The 23,431-nt window shown below is 34.7% G+C and overlaps 1 protein-coding gene across 1 annotated transcript in view; it reads right to left on the bottom strand.

Annotated features, from left to right (window-relative positions):
- Nucleotides 1-23,431, bottom strand: part of KNTC1 (kinetochore associated 1) — a 40,785-nt gene that overhangs the window by 8,870 nt on the left and 8,484 nt on the right. The window contains exons 17-53 of the mRNA XM_059827925.1: nucleotides 23,058-23,183; nucleotides 22,875-22,964; nucleotides 22,266-22,331; nucleotides 21,706-21,767; nucleotides 21,169-21,280; nucleotides 20,271-20,414; nucleotides 20,000-20,056; nucleotides 19,816-19,917; nucleotides 18,565-18,681; nucleotides 17,925-18,068; nucleotides 17,529-17,627; nucleotides 16,991-17,094; nucleotides 16,726-16,831; nucleotides 15,921-16,055; nucleotides 14,685-14,804; nucleotides 13,815-13,884; nucleotides 13,673-13,740; nucleotides 12,806-13,098; nucleotides 11,966-12,138; nucleotides 11,673-11,772; nucleotides 10,561-10,697; nucleotides 9,589-9,645; nucleotides 8,915-9,078; nucleotides 8,264-8,368; nucleotides 7,281-7,409; nucleotides 6,433-6,549; nucleotides 6,062-6,171; nucleotides 5,599-5,809; nucleotides 4,814-4,903; nucleotides 4,291-4,462; nucleotides 3,807-3,865; nucleotides 3,447-3,663; nucleotides 2,847-2,920; nucleotides 1,700-1,910; nucleotides 1,483-1,592; nucleotides 774-823; nucleotides 322-400 (exon numbers count right to left, since the gene is read on the bottom strand). Coding sequence (XP_059683908.1) covers nucleotides 322-400; nucleotides 774-823; nucleotides 1,483-1,592; nucleotides 1,700-1,910; nucleotides 2,847-2,920; nucleotides 3,447-3,663; nucleotides 3,807-3,865; nucleotides 4,291-4,462; nucleotides 4,814-4,903; nucleotides 5,599-5,809; nucleotides 6,062-6,171; nucleotides 6,433-6,549; nucleotides 7,281-7,409; nucleotides 8,264-8,368; nucleotides 8,915-9,078; nucleotides 9,589-9,645; nucleotides 10,561-10,697; nucleotides 11,673-11,772; nucleotides 11,966-12,138; nucleotides 12,806-13,098; nucleotides 13,673-13,740; nucleotides 13,815-13,884; nucleotides 14,685-14,804; nucleotides 15,921-16,055; nucleotides 16,726-16,831; nucleotides 16,991-17,094; nucleotides 17,529-17,627; nucleotides 17,925-18,068; nucleotides 18,565-18,681; nucleotides 19,816-19,917; nucleotides 20,000-20,056; nucleotides 20,271-20,414; nucleotides 21,169-21,280; nucleotides 21,706-21,767; nucleotides 22,266-22,331; nucleotides 22,875-22,964; nucleotides 23,058-23,183 — 4,380 coding nt within the window. The remainder of the gene's footprint in view (nucleotides 1-321; nucleotides 401-773; nucleotides 824-1,482; nucleotides 1,593-1,699; nucleotides 1,911-2,846; nucleotides 2,921-3,446; nucleotides 3,664-3,806; nucleotides 3,866-4,290; nucleotides 4,463-4,813; nucleotides 4,904-5,598; nucleotides 5,810-6,061; nucleotides 6,172-6,432; nucleotides 6,550-7,280; nucleotides 7,410-8,263; nucleotides 8,369-8,914; nucleotides 9,079-9,588; nucleotides 9,646-10,560; nucleotides 10,698-11,672; nucleotides 11,773-11,965; nucleotides 12,139-12,805; nucleotides 13,099-13,672; nucleotides 13,741-13,814; nucleotides 13,885-14,684; nucleotides 14,805-15,920; nucleotides 16,056-16,725; nucleotides 16,832-16,990; nucleotides 17,095-17,528; nucleotides 17,628-17,924; nucleotides 18,069-18,564; nucleotides 18,682-19,815; nucleotides 19,918-19,999; nucleotides 20,057-20,270; nucleotides 20,415-21,168; nucleotides 21,281-21,705; nucleotides 21,768-22,265; nucleotides 22,332-22,874; nucleotides 22,965-23,057; nucleotides 23,184-23,431) is intronic.

The following is a 23,431-nucleotide window of genomic DNA, read 5'->3' as shown; positions in this document are numbered from 1 at the left end:
AGACAATGTATTACACCAGCTTAAAGCATGTTCTAGAAAGCATTTCATCAAGTTATTTGCAGATAATATCAAGAATAAATTTAGAACACCCAGAGTTCAAGGGCTGCTCTTGACAGTCACTAGCAAAATTCAGTGAACACCAGTTTTACTCCAAAGGTGGGGGGCGAGAAACATAGAGCTCATACAGATACGTAAACTATCCAAAACACAGGTACAGAGGCCTTAGGTTGAAACCTATACATATAAGCAGACAACACTTGATTTCAATAAGAGGTAAAAATTTCATAAGTAGCAAGCTAAAACAAGAATTTAGAAACTTACAGATGTGGCAGATGTTGTAATTGCAAAAAGCATTCTTGAACTATAATCCATTGGGCGTGACTGAAGTAGATATATAACTCTGCAAAAATACATTTGTTTTTAATACAAGTACAGCATAGTTACTGAAATACAATGTATCAATATTCATTCAAATGTAAATATATTTCACTGTCAAAAAGAGATTAAGGATAAGAGATTCCAAGGATATAGAAAACGAGGAGAAAAGCTCCAAATAGCTCCTCTCAAAAACGCACTTACATCTGTAAGTTATTGCAAATGGCATTTCATTGCATAAGTAAGTATTTGATGATTCAAAACTGATGTCACCAGAAAGTAAAAATAACACGAGTTCTGAATCACACACACTGTTAGGTTTCTTGAAAAAGACAGACATAGTTAAACTTACAAGTTAATGATAATTCGCCATATTGTATGTAAGACCGCACACATACCTTCGGAGTTCTTCATCTTCCTGTACATCTCCAAAGATTTCTTGAGTTTTCTTTAAAAACACATGAAAATCTAGTTGTGAGAGTTTCCTAAATTGTTTGGATAAAGAGCTGGGTCATAGCCTTGCTTAAACCCCGTCTTAAAAGCTGGGCACCCCTGCTAATGCAGCCAAGGAAAGGAATTCTGGTTTTATCAGTCCTTCATTTATTCGGTTGTATGCTTGGCAGTCAACAACATTTCTCAGCCTGCTAACTGGTATTTTGAGACAGAGGCAATGCCTGCTCCCTGCCCTTTCTCACCCAGCTGCATGCTGCATAGACAGCAATTAACTCTGTTAGCTAAGTTGCAACAGGAGAGGATTCATTCTCTTTCTGATTCTAGAATCAGCGTTTGATGAGGCTAATATATTTACAACTCCTTTAGGATGGCTACACAACCTTACTGTAGTGCCAAAGATAAGATTTTAATCTCTATACAGAGAGAAGGGAAAGCATTTCAAATCATTCTCACTAGAGATAGTGGTGTGCAACAATATTAGAAAGCTATTGAAATTGTCAGTAGTCTGAATTCAGATGTATCTTAAATAGATTCATGAGTACTAAAGGAAAATTGTTCAAAAGACTAAGGTTATTTTGCACAAGTGATAAAAAAATACATATTTTATGTAATTGGCCATTTTTCTCCAAAACCAAATCTCCAGTGATGACTTACTTCTGAGGGCAGTATAGTAGGACACAGCCATTTATCCAGCAGTTTATCCCAAATTTTGTTCATATCCAAATTGTTAATTTCAGCTATCTCCTTAGCTGCCATATGGATATCTACATAAATAGGTAGAGATAATACATTTACAAACTAGTATTATCTTGCTTGGCATTTTTTAAAGAACTGCTTTTTACTCCTTTGAAACCAGATTATGGATACTCACCTGGATAATCTCTGCCAGCTGGATTTTGGATTCTTTGATTTATACTGTGGTGTTCATATAGTAAAATGATAAGATTTGCTGGTTTCCCAATAGACTTTAAATGCTCTCCAGTGTTCAAGTTATGTGTTATTAGAACATTTTCTGTTGCTGATCGCTTATACTGCATATATAATTTGTTCTGCAGGACTTCCGCTTTTTCATGTGAATCATCCTTTAGTAAAACACCACAGTTTTAATTAAAACAACCTCCTTTTACTCAAAAGCACTAGAAAAAATCATCTTAACTTTTTACAGTCTAAAACAGTGAACTGGGTAGCAAGATCTGTTCTTCAGGTGTGTCCCAATACCTGCATCTACAGGTATTTTTTCTGTAAACAGACAGTATTAGCCATGCTGCTCTAGCAAGAAAACATATTTTGAAAAAAAATTGTAAACAAAGATATTTTATTTGGCTTTTTCACAACATATGCACCAGTATGTAAAATTAAGACATTTTGAGGTAAAACGGAGAAGAAAAAAGATTTAATATTAAACCTTGGCTGCTAGAATTACAGTTTAATTTTGGCACAATTCTATTCAAAGATGTGACTTAGTATCAGAGAACTATTTATTGTTCATTGTGTCTCAACAACTCCATATAGTTTGATATTTATAAGCAAGGGTGAGATTCTTATTCACCTTTCCCTACCAACCATGTAAAAATGAACCTGAGACTCAAGCCAAAGCAGACTTTCTTTATATATACTACTACAAATAGCTAAAGAGTCTTGGAACTCAAAGCAAAGAAGTTAATAATGCTATTGATCTAACAGCTGGAACAGAGTCCAACTCATTCTCCTGCAGCAAGAAAAATGCACAAAACAGGAGAAAGAACAAATTATTCTTCTTTAAAACTGTGTATTCTTTGTCCAACCTCCAAGAACTGTAAGCCTAATTTTTGCTAGACTGTGAACAGGAGAATGTTACTGGATGGAGAGGGTTCTTCTGAGGGGTTGCTTATATAGTCACTTCCCCAAAAGAAAGTACTTCCCATATGAGCGTTGGTTATGATACAATTTACACACCACTGTCCAAAACACTAAAAGACAAAACATTAACATAAGTACCCGGCTATACAACAACAGTTTTGCAAGCAGTTTACCATTACCTTAGCTGTAGTATTCTTTAGCCATTTCTCAGCTAGGTAGAGACAGAATTTCAATGCCTGAATCTGGTCAGGACCTTTTTTAAAGGAAAAATAAAAGGGGGGGAGGAAGTAAATAAAGTAAGTTTTCATTAATCCTTTCTACAGTATACAGAATATCCATTTTATTTTGAAGAATTAAAAAAGATAATTAGAAGCTATTTAAAACATTAGGAAAGATCTTGTACCTAAAGAGCAAAAAAATATTATCTATTTGGATTCAAATAATAGAGAAGCTAGCTTAAATTTGGCTGAAATATTTGCTTTTGCTGGAAAACTTGTCTGAAGAGGGTATGAACATGCAGAAACTTTAGGCAAGACAACATGGCTTAAAAAGAGAGAAAAAAGGGTTTAATAGTGATGCTGCATTATAAAATGGCTGTTGTTATAGCCTACTGTTCGAAATTGGATGTAGGAGACAAATGTATTTTTATTCTCAAACTTCCCCAGCTTTTACCCAAGAATACTGAACAAATGTTTGGTTACAGGCTAGATTTTCTTTTCTCAAACCTGTTTTCCTCCCCCTATTACTACACCCCTCAAGTCATCGCATATGCACCTTACCTGTTGGAAATTCTTGTGCAATCTTGTGAGCAATAGCTACAGCCCACTCTGGATTAATGATAGACAGCAGATATGACTGAATTGTCTGCACAGTTTTAGTTGTTTCCTTGTTAACAACTGATGTATATCCAGTGTTTCTCACTTCAAATATTTTTGGTTTCAATTTTTTTTCAAAGACATGTCGAGCTGCAGACATGTGTAAGGTATCTAGTGAAACCTAGAAAAACATTAAAGTAGATTAAGAGTTGTCAGAAGTTCTATAGTAAGGCCAAAATCATGCAAAAGAAAGATGACAGCTCTTTTTTGTGGTGGGGGGAAAAGAATAATTTTGAAATAAATCCTTTCAAGATGCTACTTTACCTTCATTAGTTTGGAAATCAACAGAAGTGTTGGGAAGGATTCCTCACTGAGCTCTGCAGCTGAAAGGAAAGAGACAGCTGCCTATGATAGTGTCACAGTCCACTTGCAGCTTTCTCTATGAAATTAAACACTTTCAGTTTATTGTTAGATGCAGACCTCCACTGGGAGAGAAAGAATATAATCTTAATTACCCACACTGGCCTGGGAAGTGGGATATATGGATTACTTTGGTCTTTGAGAGGTCCTAAGAAAAGAATTTGAGGACAGAATTCTGCATTGTATATCTCATCTTAGCTCACTGAAAGCCAGTTACCTCACCAGCAGCAATTTGGGAGCAGAAGTGCTTTCAGAAGTACTTGGGATGAAAACTGCATTAATAAAGAAATACTATTAATATAAAATATATACTGTAGAACTTTAAAGTTCACAGATACCAGAGAAAGGGAATCATACATATATCCAGCCATAAAAATACTGAACGTACATATAATGTTCCAGAAACATTGTGCAGTTCTAAAGAATATCAGATGAAAGGGCAGTCTGGTTTGAGCAGCTGGAGATAAGGGAATCACGTGCTCTAAAACATATTGGTGTTCTAGGTCCACAGGTGGAGAAATTCTTTTGTAAGATTCCAGATGTTTGAGGAGGCTCAAAGCCTAGGGGAGAAAAAAAAAGAAAAAGAAAATGAAAAAAAAGCAAGGAAAAAGCAAAAAAGCCACAAGACTACTATATTTCTCCCCGCCCCACCAGTAAACGTGCCAAAGTCTTGGAGGCATGTATTTTTTTGGCAGAGTTGGTAAATATCCATAAAGTTTTTACCCCTGCTATGAGCTATTGCTGAGAAACAGCTAGACATCACCATTTCTTGAATGCTATTTTCTGATGAGAGCTGTGTAGATAGAATAATTCAAGTAATTTCAACAGACTCTTGAATAACTACACCAGTAAATAGACAAAACAGAATACAGATGCTATTAGCAAGGTAACGGCAATGTATTTGGACATACCTGATTCAGATGGATACTGGTGTTCTTTTCATCAGCATTTTGCATCACTTTCAGGACAATTTCAATAGTTTCATAGTCATAAGGATCAAGCTGTTCAAAATAACGATCAATTTTATAAGATCTTACATGATTTGTCTTATAAAAACATACAACTGAGTTAATTTTTTCGAGTTTTAACATCAACTACATTGACATAACACTGAAGAAACAGTATAAGCATCATGACATATTTCTCTAAAACAAAAGACTTCCACTTCATAGTCCTAAACCCTAAAAAAATTTGTCAGGATAGTGCAGAAAGACCAAATATGAAGTGATGAAAAGAAAAAAAAACAACACCCAAAACAAACCCCAAAACCCCGTCAAAAACCAAAACCAAAACCCAAACAAACCAAAAACCCCCAAGATAGAAATTTTTTTGCCCCTTTCTATTTTTAATATAGCACTTAGAAATATTTCCAGTGCGCTATGGTTTTTAGAAGCAACTTTCTTGTTTGATTGTTTTCTGGTTGTTTTTTTAAGGGAAGTTGGGAAGAAAGACTCTACCTGTCTTTAAAGAAAATTAGATATGTTGTTCTGTTTTTTTTTCTAGAGATGTAGAAAACTGAAACTTAACATATACATTCTTTAGCAAAATTGGAAAAAAAACCCTTTTCAAATTTCTGTGGAATTATTAATCTGTTATTCAAGTGACATTTGAGACTAGATGCATACTTCAGAGATTCTCTTTGTTTGTTTTGGTGTGTTGGTTTTTTTGGTTTGTCTTTTTTTTTTTTATTTTTTACCTTGTACAATATTCCACTGAGGCTAGTGACCAGGTCTTTCGTGCTTTTCAGTAGAGGAATTATTTCTAGTGCTCTAGCTAGTAATGTGGAATGAGGTTGCTTCTCACTGTATTCTGCAGAGTCATCTTCAACATGATGTGTATTAGCATTCTGGAGAAGAAGTGTTTCAATGCAAAGCTGCAGTGCGGCATCACTGTCCAGCATGAAAGTACTAGAAGAGGAGAGAATATTATTTCCTCTGTGACCTTTGGTGTCATCAAAGTGCTTATTTCCTTATGAATAAATTCACCAGAGACCAGTATGTATTCTGATTAATACTTAAAAAAAACCCCACCACCACAAAAAACCCACAAAAATGTGAATATTACATTAATTAGGAAGTATTTAAACTCAAATAGATATCAGTAGGCATGGTTATTATTACAGCAACAATTAAACACAATTGATTTGCTTCAATTATTACCTGCAGTAATTCAATATGAGATCTGTGTCTACTTTTGGATTTTGTACCAGTGTTCTTATGAGTTCCTTCTTCCTTATTGGTGGTTGTCTAAATACAGCCTCAAAAGAAATCTACGGATAAATAAACATTTTATCTCCTTCCCAAAGAAGTCTTTTAGACAATATCAAGACTAATTCCTTATATAGTTAACCTTTTACATTTTCTTTAGTTTCAATCCAGAGATTTTTAGAGCAGCAACAAAACAAAACCCCAACTTTCCTTCCATTTGAATGGGAAATCTGTGTAAAACTCACAATACCTCTCAGAATATACTGACATTTAATGTTAATAAAATCCTAAAATAAATAAATAAATAAATGAATCAAACTTACACCAAATTTACCAAGTTGAATACCCCATTCTGCATCAGTAACCAATTCTTGGAATTTTTTTTTTTCTTCTGCTTCACCACATTGGTTAGCAAGCTGTGCTCCAACCAGAGCTACTGCCTAAAAGGAGTGAGAAGGGAAGTGAATACAAGTATAAGTAGTAATCTGAAAATTGGGAATCCTAAGGTCTAAATCCTTAGAGAAACTTAAAACAATTCATAGATGATCACGCAACTGTGTAAAATGAAAACAACCTCACAGAGGTAGTATCAGGATTACTCCACCTCCTGAGCTGGCAGTTCAAAGCTACTTTAAAATTGAGCTTCTTTCTCAAAAATATTTTGTAAGTATTACTAGTGAAACTAATGCAAAAGGTATTTTTTGGACATCATCTTTTCTCCAAATCTATGTGACTCTCCCTCTCCATTTCTTTGTTATGCTTTACTTCCCACCTTCCTTTATATTTTAATAGATGTATTTATTTATTCATTCCATTCTTGACAACTGCAGCCAAAGAATAATTTCCCCAAAATATAATGTAGGTATAAATTATGGTGAGACCTGAAATAAACAATTTCAAGCTTTGGAACAAGTCATGGTGAGGTAACCTAATGCTTGGACTTAAATCACTCTAACTATTCACAGCAACTGCCTGTGCACAATCTTACACTGTGGTAAAGAGAGGTAGCTTCTCTCTCAGTGGTGCCCTAAATGAGGAACTTGTTCAAACAGCTATACCCTTAATAATGGCAAACTATTGCACTTCCGTATGATATTGCTGGCGTCTTTTTTTAAAGAAACCCTTTAACATTCTCTATTTGTTGAAGAAATACATTGCCTTGTGAATTTACCAAAACTTTTCTGTAATTTTGCCATGTATTGTTTATTACATCCCACAGCTTATTGAACATATCTTCCTTGGGCAAAATTGTGCAATAACCCAATGCCAGGTTCTGATCTACGATACGACAGTTGAACACCTGTGTTTTAGGAGAAAAAAAAAAAAAAGAAAAAATTTATAAACTTTAGGAATTTATTTTAATAGGTCTCTTTGTATAAAGTATACACAAAAAATACTCTGTAATTTAGAGGTGTACTGGAAAAAAAAAGAATAAAAATACATTTCAGGTTTTAGAACTTAAAATCTAAATATACTGAAGCCAGTCTAAAAGTAACTTCCCTTAGTCTAAATGGCCTTAGAAGATGGTATATTGTAGGTTTTGCAGATAGCTTTTTTTATAAACTCCCCTCAACTAGAAGTCTACAAATCTAAAATGAAACCAGGATTGAAAGTGAGATAGAGAATACCTACAGATCATAAAGGCCGTTATTATAATTTAGGAGTCCTTAAAGGATCCCACAAAGATGAAGTTCCCACTGTACAGAACCTTTCAGGCAGAGCTACTAGTGTACAATCAAAGAGCCACAGTCCATAAGAGGCTCAAATACTCCCGGGCTACAACATGTGGCTGCCAGGAAGGTGGTGTCTGTTCAAAGGCTGTTCAGAAAAAGTGCTCCAGCTGTGGTAGGAAGCAAGGCAGCTGGGACTGCAGAGGCCAACACTGCCGAGCCATCCAGCCCACCCTTGCACCATTCTGGTATTGAGACATGAGGCTGTGGAACCCAATCCCTTCCCACTGCTGCAATATGGTCTGTACTTCCCTTCACCTTCTCTATGGTTTTCCAAGGTGTGTGATTTTTCCGGAATGTGTGGGTTTTGTGGCATTTGGCCACATGACAATTTCAGAATTGGCTTCTGTAATAGGAAGGGTAGCCCTTTATTGATAGAGCAGAAGAAAGGGGCTCACTCTTACCCTTCTCAGAGCATTCTTACCTTGTGTAGTAATGTCATGATAGTGGTCATAATTACTGAAGTACACTTCTGTTTCATAGCAATGAGAAAGCTTTTGGTTTCAGCTAGCATATTGCCATCATGTAGCTATTATGAAAAAAACAGCATACGGTTAAAAATAAATTCTAAGCCTTCAACTTCTCTTGTAGTTTACAACATAATAGGAGGTATTAGAGTAATTGTATTATTTTCAGATTTAATTAAGGTCTTACAAAAATCTCTTCTACATAGAAGAAGGATTTCTATTTCCCAGTGCTTTTGAACTGAGGAGTGTTTCTTGAATATTCTACCTGCAGCTTTTCCGATACTAACGAATGATAAAACAATGTGAAAGAATATAATAAACCATTGTTAACATTCATTTTATTCCTGGCCTCCCTGCAGAGACCAGAAGTTTAGTTCTGAACATACTTTGCAAAGAGAAACAGAAGACCATGAAAAATAGGGAAGAAACTACCAGCTCCTTTCACCAAATGACTCAACGTCTGATCAAGTGGCAGTAATTTTTAAAAGGTCATGGCGATAGGCTCTCCCATACTTATCAAATTCTTATATAACTACTCTAAACTTGCTAGTAGTTGGTATACTTCTAAGATTTACTCCCAGGAAAATTCAGCATCATCCTTGTCATACCTTTTCACTCAGGGACAAATCCATGTTATTTGATACACCATGCTGAAGACAGGATCCAAATGAACAGACTATTAGCTGCAAAGCTAACTCGCACTGACTGCACTCCATGAGGTTCTGTAGCACTGCACAGATGGGAGTTCTAGCTGGCAGTAGAAGGTTCTGTCCTGTGATATATTTTGAAAACAAACAACACCAGAAAATAATTAGTATATTTATATTAAGCATATTGTTCTTGGAATTAATATCAGAGCAGTTTCTCTTTTTCTTCATTAAATTTATGACACAAGATTAGCCTTAACTCCCTTTGAAACCTTAAATTTTCAGGGCTTTTAATTTATCACAGACTCCCATTTTAGTTCAAAAACCAGAAGCTGGTCATCTTCTTGGAAAGGCTGTAACGGATCCTAGCTCACAGTGGTAGGACTTCTGTACTGAAGTACAGGCTTTGACAACATGCCCAAAATCACATGGCTGAATGGTAGCAATTACCATACAAACTGGTGCCTTCCGTGCTGAACCAAGCTACCACCCTTGAATATGGCTTTAAGTGGAAAATCTAGGCACCTATTTAAAAAACTATGAGTTAGTCATGCATGTGTAGGTTTAATTTAAACCTCACGTTTTCTAGTGGTCTGGTTTATACTTTTAGCGTGGTGAATGTGCCATCATGATACCTTTAATAAATGCGCAGTTTGCCAGGCTTGTAGAGTCCAAAGGATACAGCTTGTTCTCTGAAAGACAGACAACTACACATCAGTAGCGTGCCAAGATCTCAGCAACACTATGAAGCCTGGAAGTACCTTAAAAATACCATACTTCAGGGACAGTATATAAAATAGACACATGAATGCTAAAAGCCAGGACTACTATTTTTTACTGTGCCTGATCAGAAGTTATTTTATAGGAGGGAATATCTTTTCAAAAGCACAAAGGAATACAAAGCAACAGTTTTCAGTAACTACTTTGTGTTTAAATCCCTTTGTCTTGATGAGACAGTCAACATAAACACTTCATCTGTGAAGATAATATATCTGTTCAAATTAATCAAATAAGCATATCTTTTATAGGTAGATTTAGCACTGTGCAACAGTATTTGCAATTATATGTTTTTTAATACAACAATGACACAGTAGGAAATAAAGCGTTTACATCAAGAAGTATTAAAAATAAGTAATTCTGAAATATTCAGTGCTTCTTTTTTCAGCACCTACAACGTTGTAGAGTTCTGTTTGTAACACTTGAAATTTTCAAAAAGTTGTGTGTATCTACAATGGTATATAATAAAAGGGCAATCATTTTAGAATAAGTTGAAATTCATCTTGATAAAATCCTGTCTCCATTAGTGGCTACCAGACGATGTTTAGAGAAGATCATAAGAACAAGGCAGGTTTATAGTAACACTTGTCCAGAGCATTCTCCATGTCATCAGGTATTCCTCATTCAGATTATTCCTGAATCAGAATAAAAACCAAGGTCATCTTTGCATTCTGTACCCCCCCAATGGATATTTCTTCCATGAGTTTGTCTAATTGAGATTTCTGAGGTGATAATTTCCACACATGTGCTGAATTATTTATATTCCTAGGAAAAAATCAATATGAAATACAGATTGTATATTGACTCAATGTTCAGGAAAGCAAGTTTACCACAAACAGGTAGAAGAGCAGAAATAGTTTCATATGCAACTGGAAGAGCTATCTGTGGATCAAGAACTATCCCATCTTCATTAAAGAAGTCATCGTAAGTCCACTCTTCATAAGGATCTTTATCTCCTCCAAAAGATGTTGTCTAAATAAGAACATTGTTAAAAGTACACACAATAAAAAGATCAGCTAGTAAGTCTACTAACAAACTAAGTGTTGCAAGAGATTCCAGTTTTCAAAATACAGGAATAGAACACGATCTTCTATTTGAAAATGGATTCTACTATGCTACTTTTTGTTAAATGGCCAGTAGCATTAAATACATTTCCTACTTAGAGTGGCCACATCTCTCTTTAATGTTGCAGTTATTCAGTTGTACAGCCAAAATGCATTCTTAATTAATTTAATGGAGGCTTTCATAAACATTCTTGGCCGAATATTATAAGCAAACATTTTTCAAATGGATAACTTTTTAGAAAAATAACATTCGGTGCATAAATATGCTTGCCTCGCCACTTTGATCTACTCTACTCAAACTGTAAGAGCCCATTCATTTCAAGTACCGCTTGACCTGAACAAAAACCAAAAATACTATTCAAGAACTTGATCCATCTTAAAATTTTACAAAACTATTGGGAATGCCTTCATATAATACATGCATTTAAAAAGCAAACACTCCCAGCCATACTTTACCTATTTTAAAAAAAAAAAAAAAAAAAAAAAAAAGACAGACACTTTTTTTAAAAGTCAGCTCTCTGCTCTCTAGCACTCCTGGCAGCAGCAGCTATTCAATAAAATCATTAATATTTTCAGTCACATTAGTGGGATATATTATACTGAAACGTAAGTTGAGAATGCTACTTGTGCTTGTGCCACAGCTGCACTGCTTTTAGTACTCAAATCAGTTTACTCTTTACCCTGAAGTGCACACATATTCAGGGAAATTTTTATTTGTAGAGCTGTGTGGGGTTTTGTTGTTGTTTGCTTTTTAAACAAACTGATTAAATATTGCTGGAGAAATGGGAGGGGAAAAAAAAAGTATGTGCAGTGAAAACTATTCGGTCAATCAAGACATTACCTATATTAAAAAAAATATATTTAAGTTAGCAGAAAATACCTTTGCTGTAAATCCATAGTTTTCTATTTGGCACTGTCTGTAAATTTCCTTGGCAGCCAAAGTATATTTACATAGTTCCAGAGAATCTAATAGCAAATCTGTAAAAATATTAAGATCATTAGCATACTATGAATGGAAGGTTCATATGTCCTATTAAAAGGAAATGATTTTTTGGAGCACCTATTTTTACAGAGGCATGTATAGAAATTCACTTTGTTTTCATGTTTATTAAATATTGTTGGGAAAGTTGGATTCCCAACATGAACACAAATAAATTATAATAATAATTACCTGGACTACATACTGTAGCTGCTTGGCAAGCCATTTCATAGATCACTGCTGGAAGATTCATATCTTTAGGAGTGATCATTGGAACATCAGCTCCCAACATATGACAAAGCCTTTGACATGCTGAAAACAGCAGCTTCCCTGTTTCTTCATTACAGTGATTTTCATAGAACTCCCTATTAGAAAAAACAGGATGTTAAAAATGAAAAAATAGTCCTTAGGGCTTTTACTTAAGGCCACATTCTGTTCTAATTATTTAATTGTCTTTTACTTATTTTGCCTATATGACTCACTGCAACTAAAACTTCGGTGACTGAAGTGAAAAAATACAATGGAGCTTACCTCAGAGATATATACCGAACCACATAGAACACATCAATAATAAGAACTATATTTAACATTTTCATCTCATCCCTTTTGGGGCGAGGTGGTAGTAAGTTTAAATTATCTGACTACCTAAGCATGAGGCAGAGATCGGCTAGAAACCATGACATGGTATACATAGTGTACAATAGTTTTCTTCTATCTGTGTAAGCTGAGAAGCTCTTATAATGGTTATTTAATATTGTGCCTTACTTATCTCTCACTGTAGGGAATCTTTTCCATAGTAATCATGTTATGACAAAAACCAATGGCAATTTTCAGAGACGACAACTTAACTCTACACTCAATATTGCATACAAGCAATATAAGCATATTGCTTAAACACTCATTTTTAGAAAAAAAACTAAAACAAAAAACCCCCTTTCCTTTCCTCTACATCTACTTACTTCTGCAAAGTATCAGAAATAGTACAGAAAAGCCTGTTAAAAATTATAATCTTGAAAACCTCTGCAGTTTTACCTGCATATTTTTACAGCGTCTTCAATTTTTCCAGCATCTAGCGCTCTCAAGGCCAGTTTTTCTCCTAGTTCTTGCTCTGACCTTTGCAGGAGCAAAGCCAGTCTATACAACCTTGATTCAGTAGAATGGTTCTTGGTTTTGCCATCTTCTGAATTACAATTCATTGTTTGCACTTTTCTAGGCTTTGACAGAGATCTGACAGTTTCATAAGCTTTTATGTGCGTCTCAAGAAGCCTAGACATCAGTGAGGGATTCCTAAATTCTTCGACTGAAAGAAAGATATCAAAATCTTCCTGCAACAAAGGAATAAGATTATATATTTGTATACATGTAACTTCCTTTAAAAATGTTGAGGGTTTTTTTTTGTTAAAATGTTTTTATTTCTTGTTTCATTCTTAGAGGAATACTTTCAGTACGAAATTGACTTTACTAGTTTCTACCAATTACTGATTTATGTAATAAATTAGAAAATTTTGCTAGGCAGTAGGTAAGCAAAATAAAAAAACTTGAAGGATACTGCATGCTCAAATGCTGTGTTAAATAATTTAAGTTTACAAACCATAATAAGACCTTAATAATTTATTACAGTTCTCTAGCATGAAATCTTTGAAGTGTTAGCTATTAAGACTTTTGGGAGAGTATCTAATTTTTTGTTTAAACGGACAACTGATTTCTAGTAATTGGGAACTTCCCCAGGCACTATTTAAATTGTTAGATTAGTCTTAGAATCTTTTTGAAGTCAATAATGAAAACAACCTTTGCATATATGTTGTAAATATAATTAATTTTTAATATCATCCATATTATAAGAACAATTGGAATAACTACAGTAAATCAAAAGAGGTTTCAAACTATAAAGATTCTTACCTGCAGGGTAGCAAGTGTTTCAAACATTTTTAGGTTTGCTTCACATTCATCTTTCTTCAGAGGATTGTCTGTTGGAGGACAAAACAATTACTTCCTGACTCCATTTACAAACAAAATGTAAGATTTTTCAGTTGCAGCTTACCTTTTTGAATGCTGAACAGGAATTTAAGGATTTCCAGGAGTGTCTTAGTCATAAACATTTGTGTTTTGTGCTGCAGGGAAGAAGGAGGTTAGTGTTTTGTTTGGTCAAAATGTTGCCAGTAACAGACAGTGACCGTCAGGCTTCCACTCTATTAAAATACCATGCAATGCTCTACAAACGTCTTAAGCAACAATTCTCAAGTCTAAGATACAACCCGTTGAAAAGCAAGGGAACAGAAAGTTATTGTAAATATGCATCCTTTATAGAAATAGCAAATATTTTATAGCTGTAATATGTATGTACTCCACATAGTCTGTTAGCTCTCACGGGAGTTTTTAAAATATCCATCCTTCTCCCTTTGTTCTTCCTTCTCTTGCCCAGAGTAACTCCTTAAAACAACCGTTAACAAAAATTCTCTTCTGTGGTTGCAAGACAGTAACGTGTACTGCCAACTGTGAAGCTTCAACCCACTTTGGTGCGTGGCAAAGCCACACCTACAGTTTTTAAATAGAAGTTTTCCAAGCAACTAAAGAATGAACTGGAAAATACATAGGACTAGAGGTATAATAATGCAGCAGGATTTATAAATTATTAATTTAATTCAGATAGCCATGCCACTGTGTGGAGATGCCTTTAAAAATAACAAAAAATAATTGCATAGTATACAGAATCAGAATAAACTCAAGTTGGAAGAGGCTTCAAGAGGTTACCTAGTCCAGCCTCTTGCTCAAAGCAGGACCAGTTCATCATCCCTTTTTGCTGGAAGACAGTTTTTACATTTGCATCCCTTACCTTTTTTTAAGCATCTGGGTAAGAATAGTATTTAGAATAATTTGTGCACACACTTTACGATATGAAATGACTTGCTACCTCTTCTGAATTATCTGCTTTATTCTGTAATACCAGTGTTCCCCATACAGTCAATCTCTCTGCAACTTTCTCAGCTTCAGCTAGACTCAGAGATTTTAACAAAGTCAGAGATTCCTCTCCCTGAAAGAAAAAACAAACAAACAAACAAACAAAAAAACCAAAGTAAACCAGAAACAATCAAAAGAAAAGGGCATTTGCTTTTGGAAAAGCTCAGTTATGTGTACTTCCTTGCTTTGATACAATGGTTGCGTGATGGCCAATTGAGTAAGATTAATCTTCTGCTGATGAACTTCAAATACATTTACTATGACATGACTTCCTTAAACTCCCTGAATAGTTTTTACTAAATCTATTAGGCTTTCACCAAAATCTATGTGCTTACTCACTAAGGGTTATAATAGGCAAATTAAAATGCAGTTTTGTTTATTGGCAATTATGCAACGTTTTTAAAACAGTATGATTATCAAGAATACCATGTGCTAATAAGGGAGAGCAAATGTTAACATAAGAAACACTATTTTGCAGAGGAGTTAATTTGATTGCTTTAATGAAAAAGCCTCCTTTTCCTCAGGTCAAAGAGATCCCAGTAACATAACCAGAGACCACCACAGGGTATAAAGGTTATCACACCTATTATAATGTAGCAAGCAAAGTTAAATGTTTCTAGTTAGGACATCAATGTAGTTTAAGGATAACAGGGTTTTTTTGCTAAACTGGGACTTGAAATTAACTTGGAAGAACACTTCATACTAATAGATAAACATTCAACACCCTGTATCACAAGACAAACATTCAGGTGCTCTCAATACTACAGGGGCAGGTTTGTACTCATGTGGGGTACTGCTGCATTAGAAGAAAGCATTACTCAGAAGAAACAATCTTTTTTTTTTGTCAGCAAGAAAGCAACTTGCCCCACAACAACTCTAGCAAAAACAGTATGTGAAAATATGTAGAGACTTCAGTTCCAAACTTGTCTTGTGTATTGTGGGTCATAATTTTCATCCCTTTTTGCCACAAGTGAAGGATGGCTCATGAAGTTTAAAACTCTGACAAAGGTCTCATTTTCAATGTTAAGTATAGGCAGTTATGTGTACAACTAATACAACCATAATATTAAAAAAAAAAAAAGAAAACTCTGTATAAGATTTCAGCAAGTAGCACAACTTGCCCCTGTTTTGAAAATAGGCCTCAGTGTCTTTAAATCCTGAGATCAACTGACATGAAGTATTTTAGTACCCTTTCTTTGTCAATCAGGTCTATCATCCTCAGAATGTAGACTTCCACAGTGGGCAACATATATGCTGCTACAATTTTCAAAGCATCCTCCAAAGAAGTAGGGGTATCTTGTTTAAGAATGTATTTCACTAGCCTCTGTAAGAAGAAAACAGATACGGAGTTCAGTTTGTTGATGTATAGGACAACAAAGGAAGTAATTTATACACACTACTTCTGCATTGTAATTGTACAGCTCATACCAAGCAAGTTACCTAGAAGTTTAAAACTTTTGTCTAGAGAAAACTTGTCTAAAGCATAACTTGGAGAGGATTGGGCTTGGGGAAGAGAATTATCCTGGGAACTCTCAAAATTCAGGAGACTCATCTGGCTCCACAGGATGGCAAGGAACTTTTCCAGAAACACTCATGTTTTCTCCCTAATAAAGGGGAGATGCTAAAAAAAAAAATTAAAAATATTGCCAGGTATCATTCACTGTGACCTTAGGAGAAATCGGATCTGAAGTCTTGAGAGGACTTAGCCTTCCATTTTGTTAGTTTCCTCTTTTCTTTCCTGCCCTCCATACAGAAACCACTATATCATCAATGCTGTGCTTAATAAGGTTTGGCTAAGCTAACATGTTAATTCTTAAAAAAAGTGGCCTTTCAGGCAAAAACCATGTCCCAACGGGATAAGAAAAATGGCTATTGATAACAAGTGGGAGCTACCAGCTAAGATTTTTTGAAAAGTCTGGCTTCTAATATGAAAATACATACAGGTAAGTGTAGGGATTTTTGTTTAATAGAAGTAAATAATGCTGATCACTCACCATTATCATCTGCTTGTCCTTTAAAAGATTAGTATCCCTTATCCCATAGGCTCGCAAAAGCTTCTTCATCTCCATCAGTCGGTAACTTTCCTGCAGTAACTTTACTCTATGGACAAATTAGACTACTATTAATTTATTTGCTACCTCCAGCTATGTGATTTAATCATCATACTACATCAGATACTCAGTATTCCGCCACCCCCCAACAGAATTCTAATTGAAAGTACACACAAAACTGAAGTGTAGACTGTGGATGTTGCCTTACTTGACATGATTCATTTCCAAATGCTGTTTTACCAGCTGCTCCACTGCTGTACTCCATGGTACCATAGCACCATGCATTATCTGTAGAACTGCATCAAATTTCAGCTATAAAAGGAACATAAAAGGCTTACTTTTCAAAATAAGTTACAAGGTAATCTCTTGAAGTATTTTTAACATGTGATCGATTCATTTAGGCAAGCATTTTATTTCCTGGCCCAATCTCCACTTGCATAAAGGGCATTCATTATCATAGTATGATGTGTCAAGTTAGATTAGAACATGCTTATAGTAATTTACGATACTGTAGAGCTTGAGCTTCATACATATTAAAAGTTGATGAGTTTTCCATGTGATGAAATCAAAACTACAATTGAATTCTCAAGCAAAGAACATCACATGGGAGATTACCAAGATAGAACAAAAAGACGGCATACTATTTGTTCCTCCTCATACCAGTCACGTAAAAGTGTGGTCATACACTTATGTAAAAATTATGTGTTTCATTCTGAACTGATGTGTTAGAGCCACTTGATACTTACATCTGTATCAGAGATACAGCCAATGACAGCTATTGCCTTTGCCTCCCATGCAGTTTCAAACACTGAAGTAGACCGTGTACGACAACGTTCTAGCAGATCCTGTATATTTTGATAAAGATTATTAGGATATTTGAATTCAGAAAAGATAGGAATATCTCATAATATAAACAACAATTACAAGTTTTTTGGACATTAAGGGACAGATTTGGCTATCTTCCCTTGTATCTGCTAATGCCCTATTACTGAAATAGTAACTATCAGTAAGTTCATTGACAGCGGTAAACTAATCTGAAAGCTGGTCCTAAATTTCAAGTGTAAATAAAAATGGTCATCAGATTTGTTTTCTGCTTAGTCATGTTTAAATAGCTTTCTTCAAAAGGAAGAAAATATGGATACCTTTATATACTGTAGAAGAAGTTCATCCTCTTGTAGATTATGTTCACACAGGTAGGGTTTTATAAACTTCTCCAAAATGGATGGGACAAGCTCTGGTGCCAGAATTTTATCAAACATGCGAAACACAATAGTAGTTGCATTTTCCTGGGCAGCAAGCAGAACAATGCCATGTTAGAACACCACACATATTAGTGCACGATCCTTTACATCTCTAGTAAATAATTCAACATCCAGTGTCCACTGAAATCAATTGAATGATTTCAAGAACTAGCATCCCTCTTTAGCTCAAATAAAAGCTTTCTTTTACAAATTCCCTTACTGTTCAGTTGTACTTCTAACTTCTCTATTACTAATGCTTGCTCCATAATATACGATCTGTAATGAACTGCAAATCATGGAGTTTAAGCCATACCTTCTCATAGTATCTTGTCACATTATATATTTATACCCCTGGTTGAAACAAAAATTATAACAAACACAAGATCTCAAATAGTCTTAGCAGCTTATGAACACAAGTTTAACCAACCAATCCATCAGGATTCATCTTTTGTCCGACTTTAAATTGCATGCTATAAGATTTTTCTCCTTCTCAGAACAATCCACTACTCAAAAGCACTTTTTGAAGTGTCTGCAGAATTACCTTTTCAAAATCACAAAGTGCCAGCCTGCAGTTGTATTTTCTGTACAGATTTATCAGTTCTTGTAAATCATTTACCAGCTTCTTTAACCTATGTACCTCTTCACAGTCACCACATCTCTGAAACAGTGTTTAGAAGCGAAACATTAGAAGACTTGCTACAATCTTCAAGACCATTAAAGAGCTGCCATAAACAGGAAGAAAACAAATTAATCTCCACATCTCTGATATAAGACAAGGGTGGTTGACTTACAATGCAGCAAGGAAGATTCTGATAAGATATTAGGAAAAGATTCTTTCTAAATATAAAGACAGCGATGCACTAGTAGAGCCTGCACAGGGAAGAGGGATGAGCATTTCATTCACTGGAAGTCTCGAGGACAGGTAAGATAAACGGCTAGGAACAATGTACCTACAGCTGACATTTTCTTTAGAGTCAGAACCCTATTTTTCATGCAATTTTCCAAGAAACCTCACAAACAATCTTTGATGCCTTGCAATCTTGAAGATTTTATGAATATACATGCGGAACTGTTACCTTTATATGGCATACAACAAAGAAAATCAAGTACATTTGAAAGTGGGACTTAACAGAGTAAATTTCTCTTCTTTACATTATGCACTTTGAACGTGGGATTCAGAAGTTTAAGACAGCACATCTAAGTAACATAGAAAGTCAATGTTTCCAATTTTTAAAATGCACAGCTGGCTAGCTTTAAGCTTTCTCCTGCTCCACTTTCATACTACCACTTTTATAGATGCTAATGTACGTAGGATATATAACATACATAATTTATTTGTATTTGTACAAATGCAGTATTCATAACCTTACAGCCAGCTGATTTTTAATACCTGTTTTCTTCAGGCCATAACACATGGTGAATTGCAATTAATTTCCAAAAATTTTGACAGAGATGAGACATGTTTCTAATTTAAGTTCATAAGGAGTATCTTTACTGAAATTTAAGCATTTTTTAGTGCTCAGGCTTATTTGTGTACTACAGAATATTCAAGAATATTATTCATATTTAGACTATTAATACATCTGTTAAAGGGTACTAATGTTGCACTGACTTTTTTTTTTTTAATCTTTAAACCCAAGAAGATTGGAACTCAATGCCATGAAAGGAAGGAACTAAGTCAATCTTCACCAAAACCAATAGTGACCTAACTATCATCCATTCCAACTCTAGCACAGAGCGTATGTTCTGAAGTCTCTTAGCAGCAAATCCTTGTATTTGCTACATTTCTTACCAAAGGAGTCCACTGGCCAAAAGTTGTCAGTCCCATTTCACCTTGATTTTTACTTGTAAAAAAAACCTCTGCCATTTGGAGTCCATTTTCTGGCCAATTTGCCTGTCCAAAATAATTGATATTAGCAAACTGTATTATACATATAGAAATACAAGACATGCAAAGTTTCTGCAGTATGACTTACCTTATCAGTTAATTCAAGGTTTCGAGCACTTTGTTCCAGCCATTTTGCTAATATTTTCTGAAAAAAATACAGTTATAAGTAGAGTTATGCTATCTATCAAAGCAAAATTTGCCATTAAAAATCATTTAAAATATAAACTGTAGGGAAAATAATTCCTTTAAAAGATAGAGTAACAAGGTTCTGACATTCAAAAATAAAAGTCTGTAGGTCTGACCATAAAGTTACCTAAGCCTTAAAAAACTACATTTTGCATTTATTAAGACAGTCTTACCTGTCCCTTTGGCACAGCTCTTCTTAAGAAAGGGATCACAACATTTTTAAGCCACAAACACAGTTCCTTCAAAGGAACAGTGAAATGGATGGCATTAAGCAAGTTCTCCAGCATTTGCTCATCAAAACTGCTTTCAAAATCTGCCTAAAGCATTAAAACAGAACAGTTACAGAAACATGGAGTATATGTTTATTTGATACTTTGTAAAGCTGTTTCACTAATAGGAAGAAGCAATCGTTTTCATAAATACAAAGATAAAATCTCAATAATCATAAATAGGAATTTAAAAGAAGAATACAGGCCTGTTCAGAAACCTAGAGCTTGCTCTTCTTAAGCAAGACCTAACTGAAGCAATTTCTTTGCAAATTACAGTTGCAGGATCATGTCCTATTACTTTAGGACTTGCTCTATACTTCTGTCTTATTAAGAAAAGAACAGACATGAACCTGAAAGCCCTGCACTAAAGAATGTAATAGCCCATAGCCACTATTATGAATGTGTCATTCAGAGTAAGAAGTCTATGTGATTATTTCTAAAGGATTTTAAGGTACCCAGCAAATGTCCACTTAAAATTTCTGAGAGCTGTGCTTGCAAGAAAGTGGTTGGAAGATTATAATCACCAGAACAAATCAAAGAATTGTTGTCCTTCAGACCTAGAAATATGCTTTCTGACTTCAGAAATACCAGTTTATTCTTAAATCAAGAAGAAGTAGCTCCTTCTAAGGAGCTAGGTGAACCGGTAATCATTGTAATAATAAATGAGATTCTGCCATAGACCTTTTCTTCTTTGAGGAACTGTTTCATAACCGCATCGGTCTGATTCTGTTAAATAAGGATGGAAAATTTAAGAGACTTAACATCCTCCGTAAATACCAAAGAGATGTCTATGCCATCTCACCTGATGCCTAAGCCAGAGGTACTGTGCACAAGATAAATTTCCTTCTTCTAGCTGAAAAAGGATGTTCTTGAAAATGTCTTCGTTATTCAAGAATTCTGTCCAAGCAATACCACTAGAAGTAAGGAGGAAAAGAAACTCTGTTATTGATAGATGTCAATACTAAAGGAGGTGGGGAGGGAGAACCTCAAACCTTTTCTGGTTAGTACTATATGCTTTGAGAGACAACAGTAGTGTTAGATTGTGTGTGCATAAAATCACACCCTCTCCTATATGTGTTAAATTAAAACAAGATCTATAGAAGATAGTGCATGTGCAACAGATAAAATATGTTTTCAACATATAGGATGACTCAACTTCTCTGCATTCTCCCTTCTCCACAGTAGAGGATGGGAAACTTCAGGAAAAGAAGGAAGGGTTTAAAGTTTAATGAAATTAAAAAAAAAAAAAAAAAATTAAAAAAATCTTAATTTCAATGGCACATACTTCACCATTACAATTAAATTTACTTTAAATCTTAACGAACAAACAGAAACAAACCTGAATTTCTCTAGTCCAAAAGCTCCATAAAAAGTTGTAAGCCTTGCCTGAGCTCTCAGTACCTGAATGCAGACAAGAGATTTAAGGTCAGTATCTGGCTTACCAAACAGTGATATTACATGGTTAGAATGACCATCACAAAGAGGAATAATGGAGGAAAATAACTGAAATTCTTGAAAAGTCTTTAATTACATATGTAAGTTTGTTCAGTAAAGCATTAATCCAAAATTTCAATTGTGTAAACACTTTACACTGATTGCCCTTGAAGGTGGATGAGGCCTGTCCAGTATACAATAGGACTAAATAAGAAACAAAATTAAATACCTAAAAGCACTTAAGAACGCTTCTTCCTTCAATTTCTGGAGCGTCTGAAAATGAATCTTTCTATGACTGAAGGAATTGGTTATTTCTGAAACCTGTCATTACTGTGGTTCTCTTTCATACTATAAAATATAATCTTGTTTAGACTTTTAAAAAGTTCAACAGTAGTACAGTTTTTAAAACTCTACATCATACTTGTTTATCATATGATACTGCGGGGCCAAGAAGTTTGTCCTCACCTCAGTTATGGATACCAGAGCCCCATCAGATGATGAAGCAACGATTCTATCGTCTTTCTTCAAGATCTGAAACAAATAACATGAAATGTTTTGGCTGACAACTCAGTACGTGCAGAACATGCCAGACAGTACTACAAATTTAATAAAGACATGAGCAAAAACTTAGTACCTCTGTAAACTGAAGTCTTTATTTTACAATATTAGACTCTGACTGGATTTCTACATGTATGCAGAATCAGACAGATAATATGTATCTCTCTGATTCTGTTTGATAAGCCAGGAAAGACTAAAATAATGAAAACAAAAAAGGTGACATAGTTTGAGCTTTTAGTCCTGAAATTAATATTTAAAAAGCTACTACTCAAAACTGAAACCTGCTTTTTCATGTGAAAATAAAACTGTAAGCTCTTTTTTTGCCCTTAAGTAATAGCAAGAATGAGGTTGGAACAAGCCTTGTTGCTTCTTCGTGTTTGGTAACATATAATTTATAATGCATTTACTTTTTGAATGACTGTAACTGGTTTGAAATTGTCCCCCCTCTCAAGTTGTACAGAAGCATCTAATAGGAATGGACGAGTATAAGCAATTTAAACAAATAAAACCCCTTACTCTGACTTTAGCGTAGTTCAACATTTCTTGAGTTGTTTCATACAGTGGCCATGGAGCATTTATGCAGTAATCCACAACAAATTGGCTATCCTGTTTGCATAAGGAAACAACTGACATTAATTCCAAGCTCCTTTATAATTTGAATTACTTTATTAGAGAAAGAGGGTAGAAATAAAAACATACCTGAATTTTTTGCAAATTTTCTTTGGCTTCATTCACAAGATCCAGCCAGACTTCGTGACCATAAGTCCCAACAGAAGCTGAAGCTAGTTTCTCTAAAATAGTGTTTGCTTTCACTTTGTATACAAGCTGTTTAAAAAAAAAAAAAAGAAACACAGCTTTCAGTTTGATGCAATTAAGTTTTAAGCAGACAGACTTCAACTGACAACTCTACACTTTCATTCACAATGTTTTTGAGATAAAGTGTGTCCATGTACATTGAATGATTTAATTACAGAAATGGATTACCAATTAGTGCCTAAGAATTGTGCTATCTTTTTATCTTGCCAGCTAAGCCTATTTTTTAATTTAAAAAAACAAAACGAAACATAAAAGCA

The sequence above is a fragment of the Gavia stellata genome, chromosome 21 (genome assembly GCF_030936135.1).
Source record: "Gavia stellata isolate bGavSte3 chromosome 21, bGavSte3.hap2, whole genome shotgun sequence".
NCBI lineage: Eukaryota > Metazoa > Chordata > Aves > Gaviiformes > Gaviidae > Gavia > Gavia stellata.
The sequence above is the reverse complement of the archived record's forward strand: the minus strand, read 5'-3'. Positions and strand labels throughout refer to the sequence as shown.